General features: G+C 36.7%; 1 protein-coding gene across 6 annotated transcripts in view; it reads right to left on the bottom strand.

The window, feature by feature from the left end:
• Positions 1-417: 417 nt before the first annotated feature.
• The window catches only part of LOC140724770 (lethal(3)malignant brain tumor-like protein 4), a 403,124-nt gene continuing 385,855 nt past the window's right edge, over positions 418-17,686 (bottom strand). For all 6 annotated transcript variants that reach the window (XM_073039328.1, XM_073039363.1, XM_073039353.1 and 3 more), the window contains 2 exons: positions 15,067-15,129; positions 418-5,772 (listed from right to left, as the gene is read on the bottom strand). In XM_073039328.1, coding sequence (XP_072895429.1) covers positions 5,638-5,772; positions 15,067-15,129 — 198 coding nt within the window. In that variant the 3' untranslated portion in view covers positions 418-5,637. The remainder of the gene's footprint in view (positions 5,773-15,066; positions 15,130-17,686) is intronic.

The raw sequence follows: 17,686 nt of genomic DNA, 5'->3' as shown, positions 1-17,686 counted from the left end.
GTGTTTGCAAGGCATTCTTAGATTGGACTTCCATCCTGCCTCAAGGGAAATAAACAATTCTTTAAGTACATGGCATGAAGAACTTATGGTGGGTGGAAAGAGTGCAAAAGGTCAGACAAATAGCTTATAACTACGTTGTGTGGATTCTTCAGCACTATCAAGCTCATTCATGCTTGCCTCTGAGAGGTTTAAATTAGGGAGTTGTATTGACGACTGTGAGGCAATCAGTGGCTTCTGAAAGGTGCAAATTAAAAAATGCTCCACTTCAGCTAAGTATTTGATGAATGATGGTAACCAATATATATATAAAGGGAGCTCGAATAAACCAACACCGCTGTTAGAGATGGAGAACGGGGAGTTAATCCTGTAAGACGTGCCTTCTGTTCCAATCGAATAATAATGTTCAAAGTCAAAGAATATGTTTGATCCTTTATTAATCAGCTAGCAAAACAAACAATCTTGAAGCAATAAAACTAATGAAACTAAAACTAGTGATATAACAAAATAAACAGTCTTAATGTATTAAATGTACATAAATAAACTTTCAATGTAGGTAAACACAAATTATTTTTGGCAAAGTTAAGCATAATTAAGTGAAATTAAGTGGTCAACCAAAATATATCATACCCAGCTGTCTCCATCTCTAACTCTAAGCAAACTAAAGACAAAGCATGAAAACAAAACTAAACTCTTTGCTTTTACCACACCCCCACTCATGTGACTAACTGCCATGCTGAACATGCAACACAGAATACAATACAGATAGAGAACAGATACATGGCTCCAACAGCCACAAAGTTGATATTGGATGTTTTGATGCAAAGAAGTTGATGAGGAATTTGTTGGATTCTGCTTTGTGGTAGATTTTATTGTGTAATATCAGTGTAGCACACATTACTGAGGCCATAATGTTTTCTTTGACATGGGCACAGATTTCTTAATTATTTAATAAATTTTTAATGTAAGTGAACACTACTACTTCAGATTAATATATCTGTCCAATGGTGTAGCTACATTTCTGAGACATGTAACTACGCTTACTGCTGTCTCTCATTATTGATAACTTCCATCCAGGTTTGATTCTACTTCATAGTCAACTCATCCTTGCTATTGCACTTACATCATTTATTGAAATCACTTTTCCAATTTCCTGTCTTTTCACATGGTGCCCTATTGGGAATATTTAGTTCTCAATCTTGTTCCCTTTACTGTATTCATCTCCATTATAGCTCTCAATTAAATCCCATTTATAACCATTTACTCAACTGATTCACCAATCAAGTTATGAATGCTTCTTATATTAAGTGGCTCTAACGTGGATAATTTACCATTTTCTCTGTTTGGACTCATCCTCTTTAATCACTGTGACCATTAAACTTTCCATCCCTTTAAAATCTGTGTAATCTTACTCCAAATCACAACAACGTTCTTTTGCCTTCACATTACCTTGTTGGTGTTCGATTACTAAATTTCTCCTACCTGAAGCCAAACACCATCCTCCTCCTCAAATAACCCTTGCTTTGCAACCGTGCCCACCAAACACTCCCAGCCTCATTATTTTAGCAGCCACTCTGGGTTATCTTAATTTGGTAGGACTCTGGCTTCAGCCAAGTTTAAATATCGGTAAAGCCATAAGATATAGGAGCAGAATTAGACTATTTGGCCCATCAAGTCTGCTTTGACATTTCATTATGGCTGATCCATTTTCCCTCTTAGCCCCAATCTCCTGCCTTCCTCCTATATCCTTTCATGCCCTGACTAATCAAGGATCTATCAACCTCTGCCTTAAAAATACCCAATGACTTGGCCTCCATAGCCACCTGTGGTAATGCATTCCACAGATTCACCACTTTCTAGCTAAAGAAATTCCTCCTCATGTCATTCTAAAAGGTTGCCCCTCTATTCTGAGGCTGATTCCTCTGGTCTTAGACTTCCCCACCATAGAAAACATCCTCTCCACGTCCACTCCATCAAGGCCTTTCGGCATATGATAGGTTTCAGTGAGGTCACTCCATCAGACAATAGGACCAGCATCCTGAGGCGCTGACTGCAGGCCATCTGAAGATAATAAATGGGCTCTATTTTTGCAGATGTCTATACATCAATTTTATTCATGTCAGAAAATATAAAAAAAAGTCATTGTATAGTAACCAACACTCCATACTATTGTTATGAATAGCATCAAAAGTGCTGAAGACTGATAAGAAAGAATAATTATTAAAAGTTGAGTGAGAGGGGAGATTATTCTGCTGTTTGTAGAAACAAATGTGTATATGTCTGTTTGTCTTTGAATTTAATAATAGTTTTGGAGCTTGTTCTTATATGTCAGCTTGTACTCCCTGGGTAGCCAGTACTGATCCTAACAAAATTTGATCCCCCATCATGACAATTTTAAACTGATGCAGTTTGGAAAAATGTGTCAGTACCATGAATCATGAAACTTCAGAATGAGCAAAAAAATACAACTGGTTCATATTGGCCTTGAAGAAAAATCCAATTTATTGACTCTTAACTGTCTTAATTCAAGATCAATTAGCCATTAAGAATAGCCATGTCTCTTGGAGGAATAACTATACAAAGGATAGGCATGTGATTGGGTACAAAAAGGTGACTTGAGCTTCAGTAATATTCATTGTCATCAGAGTGCCTGAACTGCATCCACCTTTTGTATGATTTTGTTTAGTCTCTGTAGAATCTCAGAAGCAACAGAATCTAATGGCATTTTCCACTGGTATCTCCTTGAAATTATAGATTGCTCTCTTTGTGAAAATTCATGGCCAAGATCTTAAAAAAACGATTCAAAATTGTGAAGGTGGACACATCATGTATTGTTTCACCAAGATTATTATGTGTATTAGATGACAGGTTAAAACTAATACATCATGGAATGGAGTCTATAGAATTCCAGTAAGTTTAATCTTAACAGCACTTTATTTTTAAATGCAAGCTTACTTTCGAATTATCACAGTTAAAAAATGCAATTGGAGGTAAAATACAGCATGCCAGAATAAAAGATTATTTTTAAACATTCCCTGCACAAGTTAGTTTTTTTTAAATAACGATTTTTAACATGTAAATAACAGATACTATCAAACAAATATAGCAAGCTTGATGAACAGGTGTTTTGGATTTAGTAGGAGAATGAATTAAATTTTATGGCTTTGTTCACTGAGAGGGAAATTCAATAATAATGACAATATTACACGGTCACAGTATAAAATGCATTCATGCTATTTTTCCACCTCCTTTGAACAGCTGAAGCCACTAAGGTTTTGTTCTATTGAAGCCTCCAATGTCAGGACCAATACAAAGGGCATTATGTAGTTGCTGGCCATATTGCCATATAAGAATTCTTAGGCTGTCACATCAATGATCCTAAATCATATAAATATTATAAAAGATGTGCTCTGTCACTGTCTATAAAAAAAACTCCATACATGTAAATTTCAGAAATAACCAGAATTTTGTTAACTTATCTAATGTTTTAGCCAAATCCTTTTCAGTATATTTATACCCTTATTTCCTGATATTTCTAAAAGGTCAGAATTCTTTCAAATTGCCCTGATTTGTATAGATTGTTTCTTTAGTTACCAACTTCCACATGAAATGACAAGGCACAAATTGTCAGACAAATTTGAGATTTAGATGATGCCGAGACAGGGAACTAACTTACAGAACTCTTTAACTCAAGAGTTACAAAACTCTTGCAGAACTACATCCATTTTTAATTTGTTTTTAAAAATAAACAGAAAAGTAGGTCTACCACAAAAATAGAGGTAACTGTTAAAACTGGTCTAATTTTTTTAAATTCCATATGCTGTAGTTTGAAAAGGTATAAAATCAAATATACCCATTAAGTTTTTTCTTGCACACATTTTAAGTCTTGTACACATCTGGATAATTTGAACAAACACAATAACCATGTGGAATGTGTTCTACATCATAAGCTACACAGAAAAGAAAAACTGAGGCTGGTTAAAAGAAAAATAGTGTAGCACTGCTTCTTGGTATAGAACACATTCACCTTCCCATCCGCTGTACCTCCCAAATGACACCAGACTTTAATATACATCATATTGTATTCTGACTCTGTAATTTAAAAAGAATTATTCCATCCTGACAAGATACTTTGTGGATTATAATCAACCATTTGTTTTGAGAATGAACATGCCCTACCCATTATAGATATTGTATATATTACTTTTGAAAAAATATCTCAAAGATAAAGAATAGTATTTTGGAATGATTAAAAGCTCTGGAAATATAAATAAGGAACACATCACTACATTAAAACATTATATACAGAACTGTACTGCTCCACAAATTGAGAAAACAAATCAAAATACAACCACAATGTAAAAGCAGGCAACACCTCAATGCAGTTGGATTTCAATACTTCAAAACACAAATGTTCTTCTAAAGAAACACTAATTTGTTATTGAGCTCAAGGCCTATTAAGAGCACATTACTGATAACAACAATGCACTTTGTCCCCTCAGGAGTAAATTTTCAATACCACAGAAATGCCTCAAGAATATGTTCTGAAAGTTGAAAACAAAAAGGATTTGCGACATACAGTATTAGAAAACAGTAGAGTTTCATAATTCATGAACTCAGTTGGAGTCTCGGCACTATTGGTTTCCCTATTGAATTGCAAGTACTGGGAAGATACAAACTATAACCTTTATTAATGATAATTATCAAACAAACAGCACAATGCATGATTAAAGGAAACTAGTGCATGAATTATTCTGTCAGGCCAGGTGGACAAAATCGCATCCTGATATATTTTGGCTTATACCGTCATTCATTTGCATTCTTGATGTGAAAATTATGTACGTACGTATGGTAGAGAGTGGCCTAGTATGTTTTGCAGCAATAAATATGGAATGGATACAAGAACTTTGCTAGCATTACTGCCTCCAGTTCCTTTTGTTGAAGTGTCAAGATCAGAGTGAATAGATAGGCTGGCATCATATGGCTACCGTTAGTAGGGAGGACCTTTTGCTATATTGTTGTTCAGTTGAAGCAGTCAAATGAGTTAAAGGTTGGAATAGTAAATGACCAGCTATGTTTGGAAGATATTTCACTATCTATACGGCATAAGACAGTTAAAAGGTATGTTTGCAAATATGACTGATGTGATATTTTTGTTTGTTTCAATGTGATTAATTGTGCTCTTGTTTGTAATCATCTCTTGCTGTACTCCAAGTCCAGGGTAACTCTGTTAAAGTGCATGTATCATGTTGTATTTAAAACATGTCATCTCACAGGCAGTAATATACTTTTGCTTTTTATGTTGTAAAATTATGATTTGCTCTCAAAAACATGGAAAATGTTTTACATGTCCACCATATACATACAACTTCCAATTGGATCATCTCCCATTAATGCACAATTTATTGACTTCATCTTAATTTCTGAACAAGTATTTAGATGGGAGATGTAAATACATCTTTATTTCTTTATTAAAGAATATTTCTTTAATTCAACAATAACTCATAATATCTTTGTGTACCCTGTTACTCTTGCTGATAAAATGATCTACAGTTTTATGTGCCTTCATAACTAGAGATTACTTTTTAATTATCATAAAGATAACATCATTCAGCAACTGTCCTTTGAAATCCTCAATACCTATTGCAAGTCATCTTCCGAATTCTTAAACATTAAAATGGAATTGTAAATCTTCAGGGCTGGGCCTAATTTGATGCTCATGATCTTAATTATATCCATCTGTGTCAGCAACAGGAATGCTTCTCCATCAATCTGCTGTAAAACAGAACAAAATTTGTTGGTAAATCAACATTTAATTCACCAGCTCCAAATAGATGGAAATTTATTATCAGCTTGAATCATCTCATTGCCCCAATACATACACTGTATACAAGTTGAGGACTAATATTCAAAAAAGTTTGTTTTCTTTAGGTGGGAGTTACAATGGACAGTAGACTACATTGTGCTACTGAAGGTGGCAGAAAACTACTGCCCACTTTCAGAGTTTTTGGGAACAAATCTGAATATGGTCATCAGCCTCAGGAATATTGGCAAAGTCATGGTACCAATAAAAGCATCTATGCCACAAAAATTGAGTTTTGCCATTAGCAGTTCATGCAGCAATTTGTTGGTTCTAATAAGTAGGACAGATTTTGTAGATTGCAGTAATATATGTAACTTCTGTCTCAATGAAATGTACAGCTGCAGTGCAAAACTTTTTCACTACTGTTTTTAGGTATCCAAGATCTGGAAAGACATGTGATCGTACAACTTCATCAGCAAGGGATGGTTTAAGGAGTGAATGTTGGTTGAAAATTGAATCTGTAGAAGCAGAGACCACTGAGCAAATGTTACCTTGACTCCTTTCTTAGCTAATGAATACGAAGAATGGATTGTGTGGAATTGATCACCTAAGAGCAGGACTTGGCATTCTGTTGAATATACCATCTAAATAAGACCATAAGACACAGGAGCAGAATTAGGCCATTTGGCCCATTGAGTCTGCTCCACCATCCAATCATGGTATATCCTTTTTTCTCCCCTTCCTCAGCCCCACTCCCTTGGCCTTCTCCCCATAAGCTTTGATACTGTGGCCAATCAAGAACCTATCAATCTCTGCATTAGATGCACCCAACTACCTGGCCTCCACAGCTGTCTGTGGTAACAGATTCCACAAATTCACTACCCGCTAGCTAAAGAATTTTCTCTGTATCCCTCTATCCTGAGGCTGTGCCCTCTTGTCTAGACTCCCCCACAATGGAAAACATTCTTTCCATATCTATTCTGTCTAGGCATTTTAACATTTGAAAGGTTTTAATGAGTCCCCCCTCATCCTTCTAAATTACAGTGAGTACAGGCCCAGAGCCATCAGAAATTCCTCATATGATAACCCTTTCACTCCCAGGATCATCCTGTGAATCTTTTCTGGACCCTCTCCAATGCCAACTCATCTATTCTTAGATAAGGAGCTCAAAACTGTTCACAATACTCATGGTGAGGCCTCACTGGTGCATTTTTAAGCCTCAGCATCACATCCCTGCTCTTATAATCTAGACCTCTTGAAATGAATGCCTTCCTCATCACTGATTCAACCTGCGAGTTAACCTTTAGGATATTCTGTATAAGGAACCCCAAGTCCCTTTGCATCTCAGTTTTTTGGATTTTCACCCTATTTATAAAGTAGTCTGCACATTTATTTATTTTACCAAAAAGTATAGTCATGCATTTTCCAATATTGTATTTCATTTGCCACTTTCTTGCCCATTCTCCTAATCTGTATAAGTCCTTTTGCAGCCTTTCTGTGTCCTCAACACAACCTGCCACTCCACCAATCTTCATGTCACCTGCAAACTTGGTTACAAAGCCATCTATTCCATCATCTAAATCATTGATATAGAGCATAAAAAGAAGCGATCCCAACACCAACCCCTGTGGAACACCACTAGTCACTGGCAGCCAAGCAGAAAAGGATCCTTTTATTCCCGCTCATTGCTTCCTATCCATTAGTCAATGCTCTAACCATGCCAGTAACTTTCCTGTAATACCATGGGCTCTTAAATTCCTACACAATGGAGACTACAATGGGATGAGGAGGATTTGGGGAGTGTAGACTGAGAACAGGTTATATGGTGGGATGGTTGAGGAACAGTGGAAGACTTTCAAAGAGATTGTTCACGGTACTCGACAAATGTATATTCTAGTTAAAAGTAAGGACAGTAAGGGTGGGGAGGGCCAGCCTTGGATCACTAAGGAAATAAAAGAAGGCATCAAACTAAAAATTGGTGCATACAAAGTCACCAAGAGTAGTGGGAAACTGGACGATTGGGAAAACTTTAAAAAATAACAAAGGTTCACTAAGCGAGCAATAAAGGAAGGGAAGGTAGATTATGAAAATAAACTAGCCCAAGATATAAAAATGGATAGAAAGAGTTTTTATAATTATATAAAGCAGAAAAGGGTGGCTAAAGTGATCGTAGGTCCCTTGGAGGACGAGAAGGAGGAATTGATATAGGGTAATGGGGAAATGGTTTTAAATGACTAATATGTCCTTCACGGTGGAGGACATGTCTAACACGCCAACAAGAGATGTTATGGATGCAATGGGAGTTGAGGACCTTGGTACAATAGCTATCACTAAAGAGGTAGCACTGAGCAAACTTGTGGATCTAAAGATAGATAAGTCCCCTGGCCCTGATGGAATGCATCCCAGGGTACTGAAAGAAATGGCAAAAGTTATAGTAGAGGCTTTGGTGATAATTTACCAAAATTCTCTGGACTCTGGGCAGCTCCCAGTGGATTAGAAGATGGTAAATGTCATGCCACTGTTCAAAAAAAAAGTAGGCAAAAGGCAGGTAACTATAGGCCAGTTAGTTTAGCATCTGTAGTTGGGAAAATGCTTGAAGCCATCATTAAAGAAGAAATAACGCAGCACCTGGAAAGAAATAGATCCATCAGGCAGATACAGCATGGATTCAGCAAAGGCAGGTCCCATTTGACAAACTTACTGGAGTTCTTTGAGGATATAATGAGCACAGTGGATAGAAGGGAACAGATGGACGTTATTTTCTTGGACTTCCAGAAGGCGTTTGATAAAGTGCCACATAACCCTTATCCATAAAATAAGGATACATAGAGTTGAGGGTGACATATTAGCATGGATAGAGGATTGCTTAATTAATAGAAAGCAGAGAGTTGGGATACGTGGGTGTTACTCTGAGTGACAATCAGTGGCGAGTGGTGTGCCACAGGGGTCGGTGCTGGGCCAGCAACTGTTCACGATATACATTAACGATCTGGAAGAGGGGATCGAGTGTAATGTATCTAAGTTTGCTGATGATGCTAAATTAGGTGGAAAAACAAACTGCATAAGATACAGAGAGTCTGCAGAAAGATATAGACAAGTTAAGTAAGTGGGCCAAGGTCTGGCAGATGGAATACAATGTTGGTAAATGCGAGGTCATCCACTTTGGAAGGAAAATTGAAGCAGTACATTATTATTTAAATGATAAGAAATGCAGCATGCTGCTCTGCAGAGGGAGTTGGGAGTGCTTGTGCATGAATCACAAAAGGTTGGTTTGCAGGTACAGCAGGCTATCAAGAAGGCAAATGGAATGTTGGCCTTCATTGCTAGAAGGATTGAATTCAAGAGCAGGGAGGTTATGCTGCAACTGTACACGGTACTGGTGAGGCTGCACCTGGAGTACTACATGCAATTCTGGTCTCCTTACTTGAGGAAGGACATACTGGCTTTGGAGGTGATGCAGAGGAGGTTCACCAGGTTAATCCCAGAGATAAGGGGGTGAGATTATGAGGAGAGATTAAGACGCCTGGGACTGTACTCGCTGGAATTCAGAAGAATGAGAGGAGATATTATAGAAACATATAAAATTATGAAAGGGATAGATAAGATAGAGGCAGGAAAGTTGCTTCCACTAGTAGGCGGAACTAAAACTAGTGGCCAAAGTCTCACGATTTGGGGGAGTAGATTTAGGACAGAGATGAGGAGGAACTGCTTTGCCCAGGGAGTGGTGAATCTGTGGAATTCTCTGCCCAATGAAGCAGTGGAGCCTATCTCAGTAAATATACTTAAGATAAGGTTGGATAGATTTTTGCATAGTAGGGGAATTAAGGGTTATGGGGTGGTAGGTGGAGATGAGTCCACAGCCAGATCATCCGTGGTGGAGCAAGCTCGATGGCCCAGATGGCTGACTCATTTCGATCTTTAGATGATCGACCCATAAATACTCATTTAGTTCCTCTGCCATCTCCTTGTCTCCCGTTATTATTTCTCAGGCCTCATTTTCTAGTGATCCTATATCCACTCTCATCTCTCTTTTATTTTTTATGTACTTGAAAAAGCTTTTTCTATCCACCTTGATATTGTTTGCTATCTTTTCCCTCCTAATGATTCTTTTAGTTGTTTTGGCTTCCCTCGTTCGCCACGGATGTACTATTTTGCCATATGAGGATACATCTATTCTGCACCTTCTGTTTGGAGGCCTGTATATAACTGCCAGCAGTGTCCTTTTACCCTTGTAGTTTCTAAACTCAACCTGCAAGGATTCTTCTGATCTTATGCCACATCTTCTTAATGATTTGATGCCATTTTTTTACCAGCAGAGCCATGCCACCCTCTCTGCCTATCTTCCTATCCCTCCGATACAATGTGTAACCTTGGACATTCAGCTTCCAACTACAACCATCCTTCAGCCACAATTCAGAGATAGCCACAGCATCATACCCAACAATTTGTAAGAGTGCAACAAGATCATCCATCTTATTTCTTATACTCTGTGCATTGAGATATTACACATTGAGTTCTGAATTTGCTACCCCATTTGATTCTGCATCCCTAATGCACTGATACTCACCCTGCTGGCTGCAATTTTGTCCTATCATCTGCCTGTCCCTCCTGACAGTCTGACTGTATGCTATCTTTGCTTTTAACTTTTATTATCAAAGTACGAGGAGGGATTGATAAGTTCGTGGCCTAAGGTAGAAGGAGTTAATTTTAGAAAACCTAGCACATTTATTTTTCCTACATTTACACACTTAGTCCAGCGGTCGTGGAGCATACAGATCCTTCTTTGTAGAAGTCAGTGTCTTGGACCTCCAGAAGTGGTCCACAGCAGGGGTAATTGATAAATTTGTGGCCTAAGATAGAAGGAGATGAGTTATTAAATTCAAACTTTCTGCATTTTCACTCAAAGAGTTGAGCTGCACGTGATTGTAACAAGAGCTGTATAAATCATCTCCTTCTACCTTAGGCCACAAACTTATCAGTCACCCCTGCAGTGGACCACCTGGAGGTCCAAGATGCTCTCGTTACATGCACGTGCAGTTCAACTCTTTGAGTGAAAATGCAGAACATTTGAAGTTAATAACTCATCTCCTTCTACCTTAGGCCACAAACTTATCAATCACCCATGCTGTGGTGCCCTTCTACAAGGAAGGGATCCGTATGCTCCACGACCACTGGACTAAGCGTATAAATGTAGGAGGGAACTATGTTGAAAAACAAATATGCTAGGTTTTATAAAATTGATTCCTTCTACCTTAGGCCACGAACATATCAATCACCCCTCGTACATATATGTCACCATATACAACTAAGTTAAAATTAATTTAGGCCCATGAGGCCACTAATTGGAAACTCCAGAAAAGCCTCTACTTGGCATTTCCTCAATAAATGTATCACATCCAAAATTTTACACTTGACTGATTTAACTGTAGTATCAGCATTGACTCCTGCCCGCTTTTTGAAGACAGTCAGAAGATATTCAATAAGAATCTTGCTCATGTCCTCTACCTCCATAAAGAACACCTTTTTGATCCCTAACAGAGCCATATGAGCAGAAATAGGCCACTCAGCCCATTGAGTCTGCTCTGCCATGGCTGATTTACTATCACTCTCAACCCCATTCTGCTAACCTCTCCCTGTAGCCCTTGACGCCATTACTTATCAAGAGCCTATTAACCTTTGGTTTAAATATACCCTCTCAAACTGCAGGGTGAATTCTATCATCATTGCTTCCTAAGGGTTCCTTTACCTTAAGCTCACTTATCAAATCTGGCTCACACACAATCCAATCCAGAATTGCCTTTTTCCTAGTGGTCTCAATTATAAGCTGTTCTGAACAGCCACCTTGTAGGCATTCTACAAATTCTGTCTGTTTGGATCCAAAACAAACTTGATTTTTCTAACCTACTGCATATTGAAACTCCCCTGTGACTATCACCCATGGTAATTTGTACCCCACGTCCTGACTATTGTTTGGAGCTCCGTACTTATACTCCCATCAGCATCTTTTTACCTTTGTAGTTTCTTAACTACCCACAAAGATTTTACGTCTCCAGATCCCATGTCACCTCATTCTAAGGATTTGATTTCATTATTTGCCAACAGAGCCATCCCAGCCCTCTGCCTACCTGCCTGTACTTTCGATACAATGTGTATCCTTGGATACAGCCAACTCATTCCATAATTATTCTGTCATCCTCTTGCTCTTTATGGAATTATAAAACTTCTTTTGGCTTTCTCTTACTTTACATTACTCATAGCTTTGTCTTTTTTCAGAACAATGCTAATTAAATTATGATCATGACTATAAAGCTTCTCTCTGATTTATATGCCCAGTTGTAGAACTTGAAGCTATATCCACATTTGTCAGGCTTGCTATGTACTGTTAATAAAGTTCTCTCAAATTTTGTTCATTTCTACTTCTTACATTGATTAGACCCCAGCTAATATTGGGGAGCTACTTAACATATTCTTCTCCACCATTCACATTTTCTTGTCTTTGTCACAGGTGGGAACTATCAGTCATGTGTCAGAGTTTTATTATAATTTTCCTGCCAGCCGTAGCATACTTTTCTGAGTGTATTCTAATGGGAACAAATTTCAGAAGTACTTGTAATTAAATCAATCATTTACACAGTACAAAAGGAATTTAATTATCTTTTTTATCCTTTAAGTTTATTGTTTGGTAATTAACCTGAACATTAAAATGATTCTTAATTGGGACTTCAGTTGACATCAATGCAAATATTAACGAACAGACTCAATTGTTTGAACAGCATTAAAGTCAAATATATAATTCAGGAAAATAATAATTACATACAACAATGCATATTTTATATGTACACAAGGAATAGAAAAACATACAAAAGTGTCATGAAAATGCATTGTTGCAATGTTTTTATTAATGAATTTTAAATAGTAATTAAATAGGACATAATCTCCCCCTTCTATTGTTCATCAATCTTCCCTGTACATCTTATATAGGCTTAAATTGCAATTATTTTTGTGTACAATTTTATGGTAATTAATGGAGGACAATTTGCCACTGAAGCTGTAATAACTGACAAATAATCACACGTGCATTTCTAGCAGAACCGAAACAAGGAATAAGGATCTATATTCAGCTTTCTGCCTTAGCTTGCTGACCTGAGGGCTTACTGCAGCATCTTCACGAATGACATTGGTTGTCTGAGTAAAGGGACTGGTACTGGGACGTTACAACTCCGTTAATGGCTGTTTAACTTCCTGTAGTGATTTTTTAATGTCACCATACCATATTGTGTAAAGTAGGTGCAGTGACACTCATTATGAATGGATTATAATCTGTTAACTGAAAAATGATTTTATGTTCCCCATCAGGGAAAATACCTTAAGAGTTCCCCAGTAATTACATGGAATAATGTTCCTCAACGTCCTTTGGAAAAGAGGTTCCCAGCTTGGGCTCTGCAGACTCCTTGGTTAATGGTAGGAGTCCATGGCATAAAAAAAGGTTGGGAACAGTTGCTCACTATCTATTTTGGCTGTCTTAACTAGTGTAAGGTTATATTTTAGATAGAGAGGGAAAAAAAGCTCTAAATTGATGAGTTTTGGAAACACTATCTTTGGCATTTGGAAGAGATAATTCTGTCTGCCAAATGATCAATCTGTTGCCACATCTAAGCTCACAAAATAAATCTATCCTGCAGAAAATCTTTTACTGTCTACAAATTTGTATGAATAATGTGCTCATAAATAAATTAGATTCTGTGATTCTGAATTGTACTCGGGATTCATACATTCTCATGTTACTTCCACACATTTGTTTTACTTCTGCTGTCTCTGGTCTCACTGATTATAATTGTTGTATTTCCACAATTACTTAAGTAAACTTAAAAAATGATGCACTCTGAATTATTCAAATATAATTAAGACACCGAACATTGCCACTGCCTAAAGGTTTTTGGAATTCAGAATTCCATCATGGAGATCTGGGTCCCAGTCAAAGAAGATTTAGATAGGAGGTTTTCCTTTTCTCAATCGGTGAGATAAGTAACTGGAATTCATTTTGCAGGTACCCTAGTTTCTTACACAATTTTCTAATACAATGGATTCCGGTTAATTGGGGCAGCCACTTACTTGGGACAACTCTTAAAAGAACAAAAATTAATTGAGAAAATAGCCAGGTTCCCTTCATTTATTTGGGAGACTGTGCTGCTTAATTGGGACAGGAACTGTTGCCATTTTCTAATTAGTATCGGTTGTGTGCACTTTTGTGGCCGTTAGACACTACACTGTGCTTACAGCAGTTTTTAAACAGCTTCACTTGTTTGTGTTTGTGTTCCTGATGGTTGGCGAGTTACAAGCAGTAAGATAACCGTGGTTTCAAACATTCAAACATTCAGGCTTGAAGATGCCAGAAATGGCCGGGAATCAAAATGAAGCAACTTCATTACTTCAACAAGTTAGGGACTATGAAAGATTTGAATGTATCGACAATCATCTTGAATGTTATAATGAAAAGGAAGATTTGGAGGATGCAATCTTTGAAAGCATTGTATGAAGGCAGTCCATCATCTGCACCAGGTGTCTGCACTGATTTCGTTCATTTACAGTTGATTGAAAGGACGAGGCAGCACACACTGGGTGAATTTCTTTGTGGATAACTAGTGGGAATTAATACACAGTTTTATAAGAATGTAGTAGTTTTGATAGTATTCTAAATTGTTCTGTATTTCAATTCAATACATAATTTGTTATTCATTTTGTCTTTTTTATACCTTTTTAACTATTTCCAAGAAACTTCAGCTAATTGGAGCAGCTGCTTAATTGAGCCAAAATGTACTGGTCTTAATGTATCCCAATTAACCAGAGTCCACTGTATTCATTTGTAGTGGTCAATGTATTTACCATATAGAAAGAGGTAGTAAGATTACCTTTACATGCATCAGGTAATACTCAATATGCATCAGATAATAAAACAAAATAAATACATCAACTTTAGTTGATAATTAATTGCAAAATTCGAGAAGCATTTACCAGGTTCTTAATATTAAAATGATTTGTTCAGAAATTAGAACCTATGCCTGAAATAAAGGTGCAAACAGAAAATTCCAGTTATAGTTACAATTAAAATACACAGTCATTTGTGTCTCTGGTGAAAGTAATAGGTTTGAAATGAAAATCAAATTAGCAGGCAAAAGCCTGGCTTATATCACAGTAGTCATGCCAGCTCAGTACTGTGACAGTCAACCAATAAGGTGGTAGAAACTGGGGGTTTCATTTTTTTTTACCTCTTCTTTGAAGATTTTTGCTTGTAGTTCACAACCGGGGAGAGTCTGCACAAAGTCTGCAACCTGAATATGAAACAAAAAAGGAATATTTATTTCAAAATATGAAGCAAGATTGGTTGTATTGTCTTTGGACATCTATGATTTCCGCAATGCTTTGTTGTTCATGAAGTATTTCTTTTTTTAAAAATTTTATTTAATTGCATTTTTAAATGATTACAAGTGTAGAAAAAAAAGTACAGTATGTGACCCTTCCCCCCTCCCCTTAATCCCTCCCCCCTAACTTCCCTATATAAAAAAAATTAAGAAAGAAAGAAAAGAAAGAAAGAAAGAGTGCCTGGTTGTTGGAAGGTCTCCACATGCTCCATGGAGTTCTTAATAACTTTAGTATATATATTTATTTCTTTCCCCAAGTAACCATTAATTTTCTCTTCAGAGCACCTATATATTTAGTCCTGTCTTTTGTAAATAAGGGCCCCAGATTTTCAAAAATGTTTCATATTTATCTCTTAAGTTATAAGTAATTTTTTCTAATGGAATACAGCTATAGATTTCTTTTTTCCAACAATCTATACTTAAATATGTATCTGATTTCCAAGTAATTGCAATAGCCTTTTTGGCTACAGCCAGCGCAATTTTTATAAATTCTTTCTGATATTTATTAAGTTTGAGTTTCGGTTTTGTCCCTTCAATATCACCTAATAAAAGTAATATTGGATTATGAGGAAGTTTTATTCCCGTAATTTGTTCCAATAAAAGTCTTAAATTTGTCCAAAAAGGTTGAATTTTAGAACAAGACCATGTAGAATGTAAAAATGTACCAGTTTCTTGTTTACATCGGAAACACTGATCAGATAAACTTGGATTTAATTTATTTATTTTTTGTGGTGTAATATATAATTGATGTAAAAAGTTATATTGCACTAATCTTAACCGAACATTTATTGTATTTGTCATACTATCAAGACACAGTCTTGACCAATTTGTTTCTTCAATCTTAATATTCAAATCACTTTCCCATTTTTGTCTTGACTTATGGACTCCTTGTTTAGTTGCCTGATTTTGAATCAAATTATACATACAAGATATAAATTTTTTAATATTTCCTTTTTGAATTAAAATTTCTATTTCTTTAGATTTCGGCAATAACATTGTTTGACCTAGTTTTTCTCTTATATAAGCCCTTAATTGAAAGTAACAAAATAAAGTATTATTTGATATTTTATATTTATTCTTTAGTTGATCAAATGACATTAATATACCTCCTTCAAAACAATCTCCTATGTATTTAATCCCTTGTTGAAACCAATTATATAAAAGTTGATTGTCCATTGTAAAAGGAATAAGTCTATTTTGAATTAAAGATCTCTTTGCTAATAAAGATTTTTTTGTCTCATCATCAACATTTATCTTATTCCATAAATCAATCAAATGTTTTAATATAGGAGATTCTTTCTTTTCCCGTATCCATTTAGATTCCCATTTATATATAAAATCTTCTGGTACGTTTTCTCCTATTTTGTCCAGTTCTATTCTAATCCATGCCGGTTTATCTTTCTCAAAAAAAGATGCAATAAATCTAAGTTGATTTGCTTTATAATAATTCTTGAAATTATTTCTTGAAGTATTTCTGAAGTGTTTGTTGGCTTTGAAGGAAATGTAGGAGTGGATGTGTGTATAGCTCGGATCTATCAGAAGCAATGGATGGTATCCATCTAACTTGTTTATAGATGCTGGTTGGGAAATGATAACTGAATAGAAATGGCGATTAAAGCATTCCTCTTCACTGTGATTAGCGGAGTTCCACAGGGATCTGTACTAGAGCTTTTGCTGTTTGTGATGTATAGATATATGACCTAGCTGAAAATGTAGATAGGTGGTTAGGAAGTTTGAGGATGATAGCAAGACTGGTGGAGTTGTGAATATTGTTGAAGACTGGAAAAGAATACAGTGCAATATAGACCAGTTGCAGATATGGGCAGAAAATGGCAGATGGAGTTTAACCCAGATAAATGTGAGGTGTTTAGGACAAATGCAAGGAGACAGTACAAGACCCTTTACAGTGTTGCTGAGTAGAGAGATCTTGGGGTCCAAGTTCATAGCTCCATGAGTGCAGCTATACAGGTCGAGAATGTGGTTAAGAAGGCTTATGGAATGCTTGCTTTTATTAGTCGAGGCACTGAGTTCAAAAGTCAAGAGGTTCTGTTGCAATGTTATAAATCTCTGGTTAGGCTGCATCTGGAGTTCCCAGTATAGGAAGGACATTGAGGCTTTGGAGAGGGTGCTGAAGAGGTTTACCAGGGTGCTGACTGGTATTGAGGACATGTATCATGAGAAGCTGGAGAAACTTTGGATGTTTTCTTTGGAACAGCGGAGGCTGAGTGGGAGATCTGATAGAGGCTTATAAGATTTTATGAGAGCCATAGCTAGAGTAGACAGGTAGTATCTTTTCCCCAGGTTAGGAATGTCTAATACCAGAGGGTATACCTTGAAGGTGAGAGGTGGTAGGTTTGAAGGGGAATGTGAGGGGTGGGCTTTTTAATCAGAGTGTGACGGCTGCCTGGAATGGTGGTAGAGGCAAATACATTAAAGACGTTTAAGAGGTGTTTAGATAGGCACGTGA

This window comes from Hemitrygon akajei, chromosome 1 (genome assembly GCF_048418815.1).
Source record: "Hemitrygon akajei chromosome 1, sHemAka1.3, whole genome shotgun sequence".
Taxonomy (NCBI): domain Eukaryota; kingdom Metazoa; phylum Chordata; class Chondrichthyes; order Myliobatiformes; family Dasyatidae; genus Hemitrygon; species Hemitrygon akajei.
The sequence above is the reverse complement of the archived record's forward strand: the minus strand, read 5'-3'. Positions and strand labels throughout refer to the sequence as shown.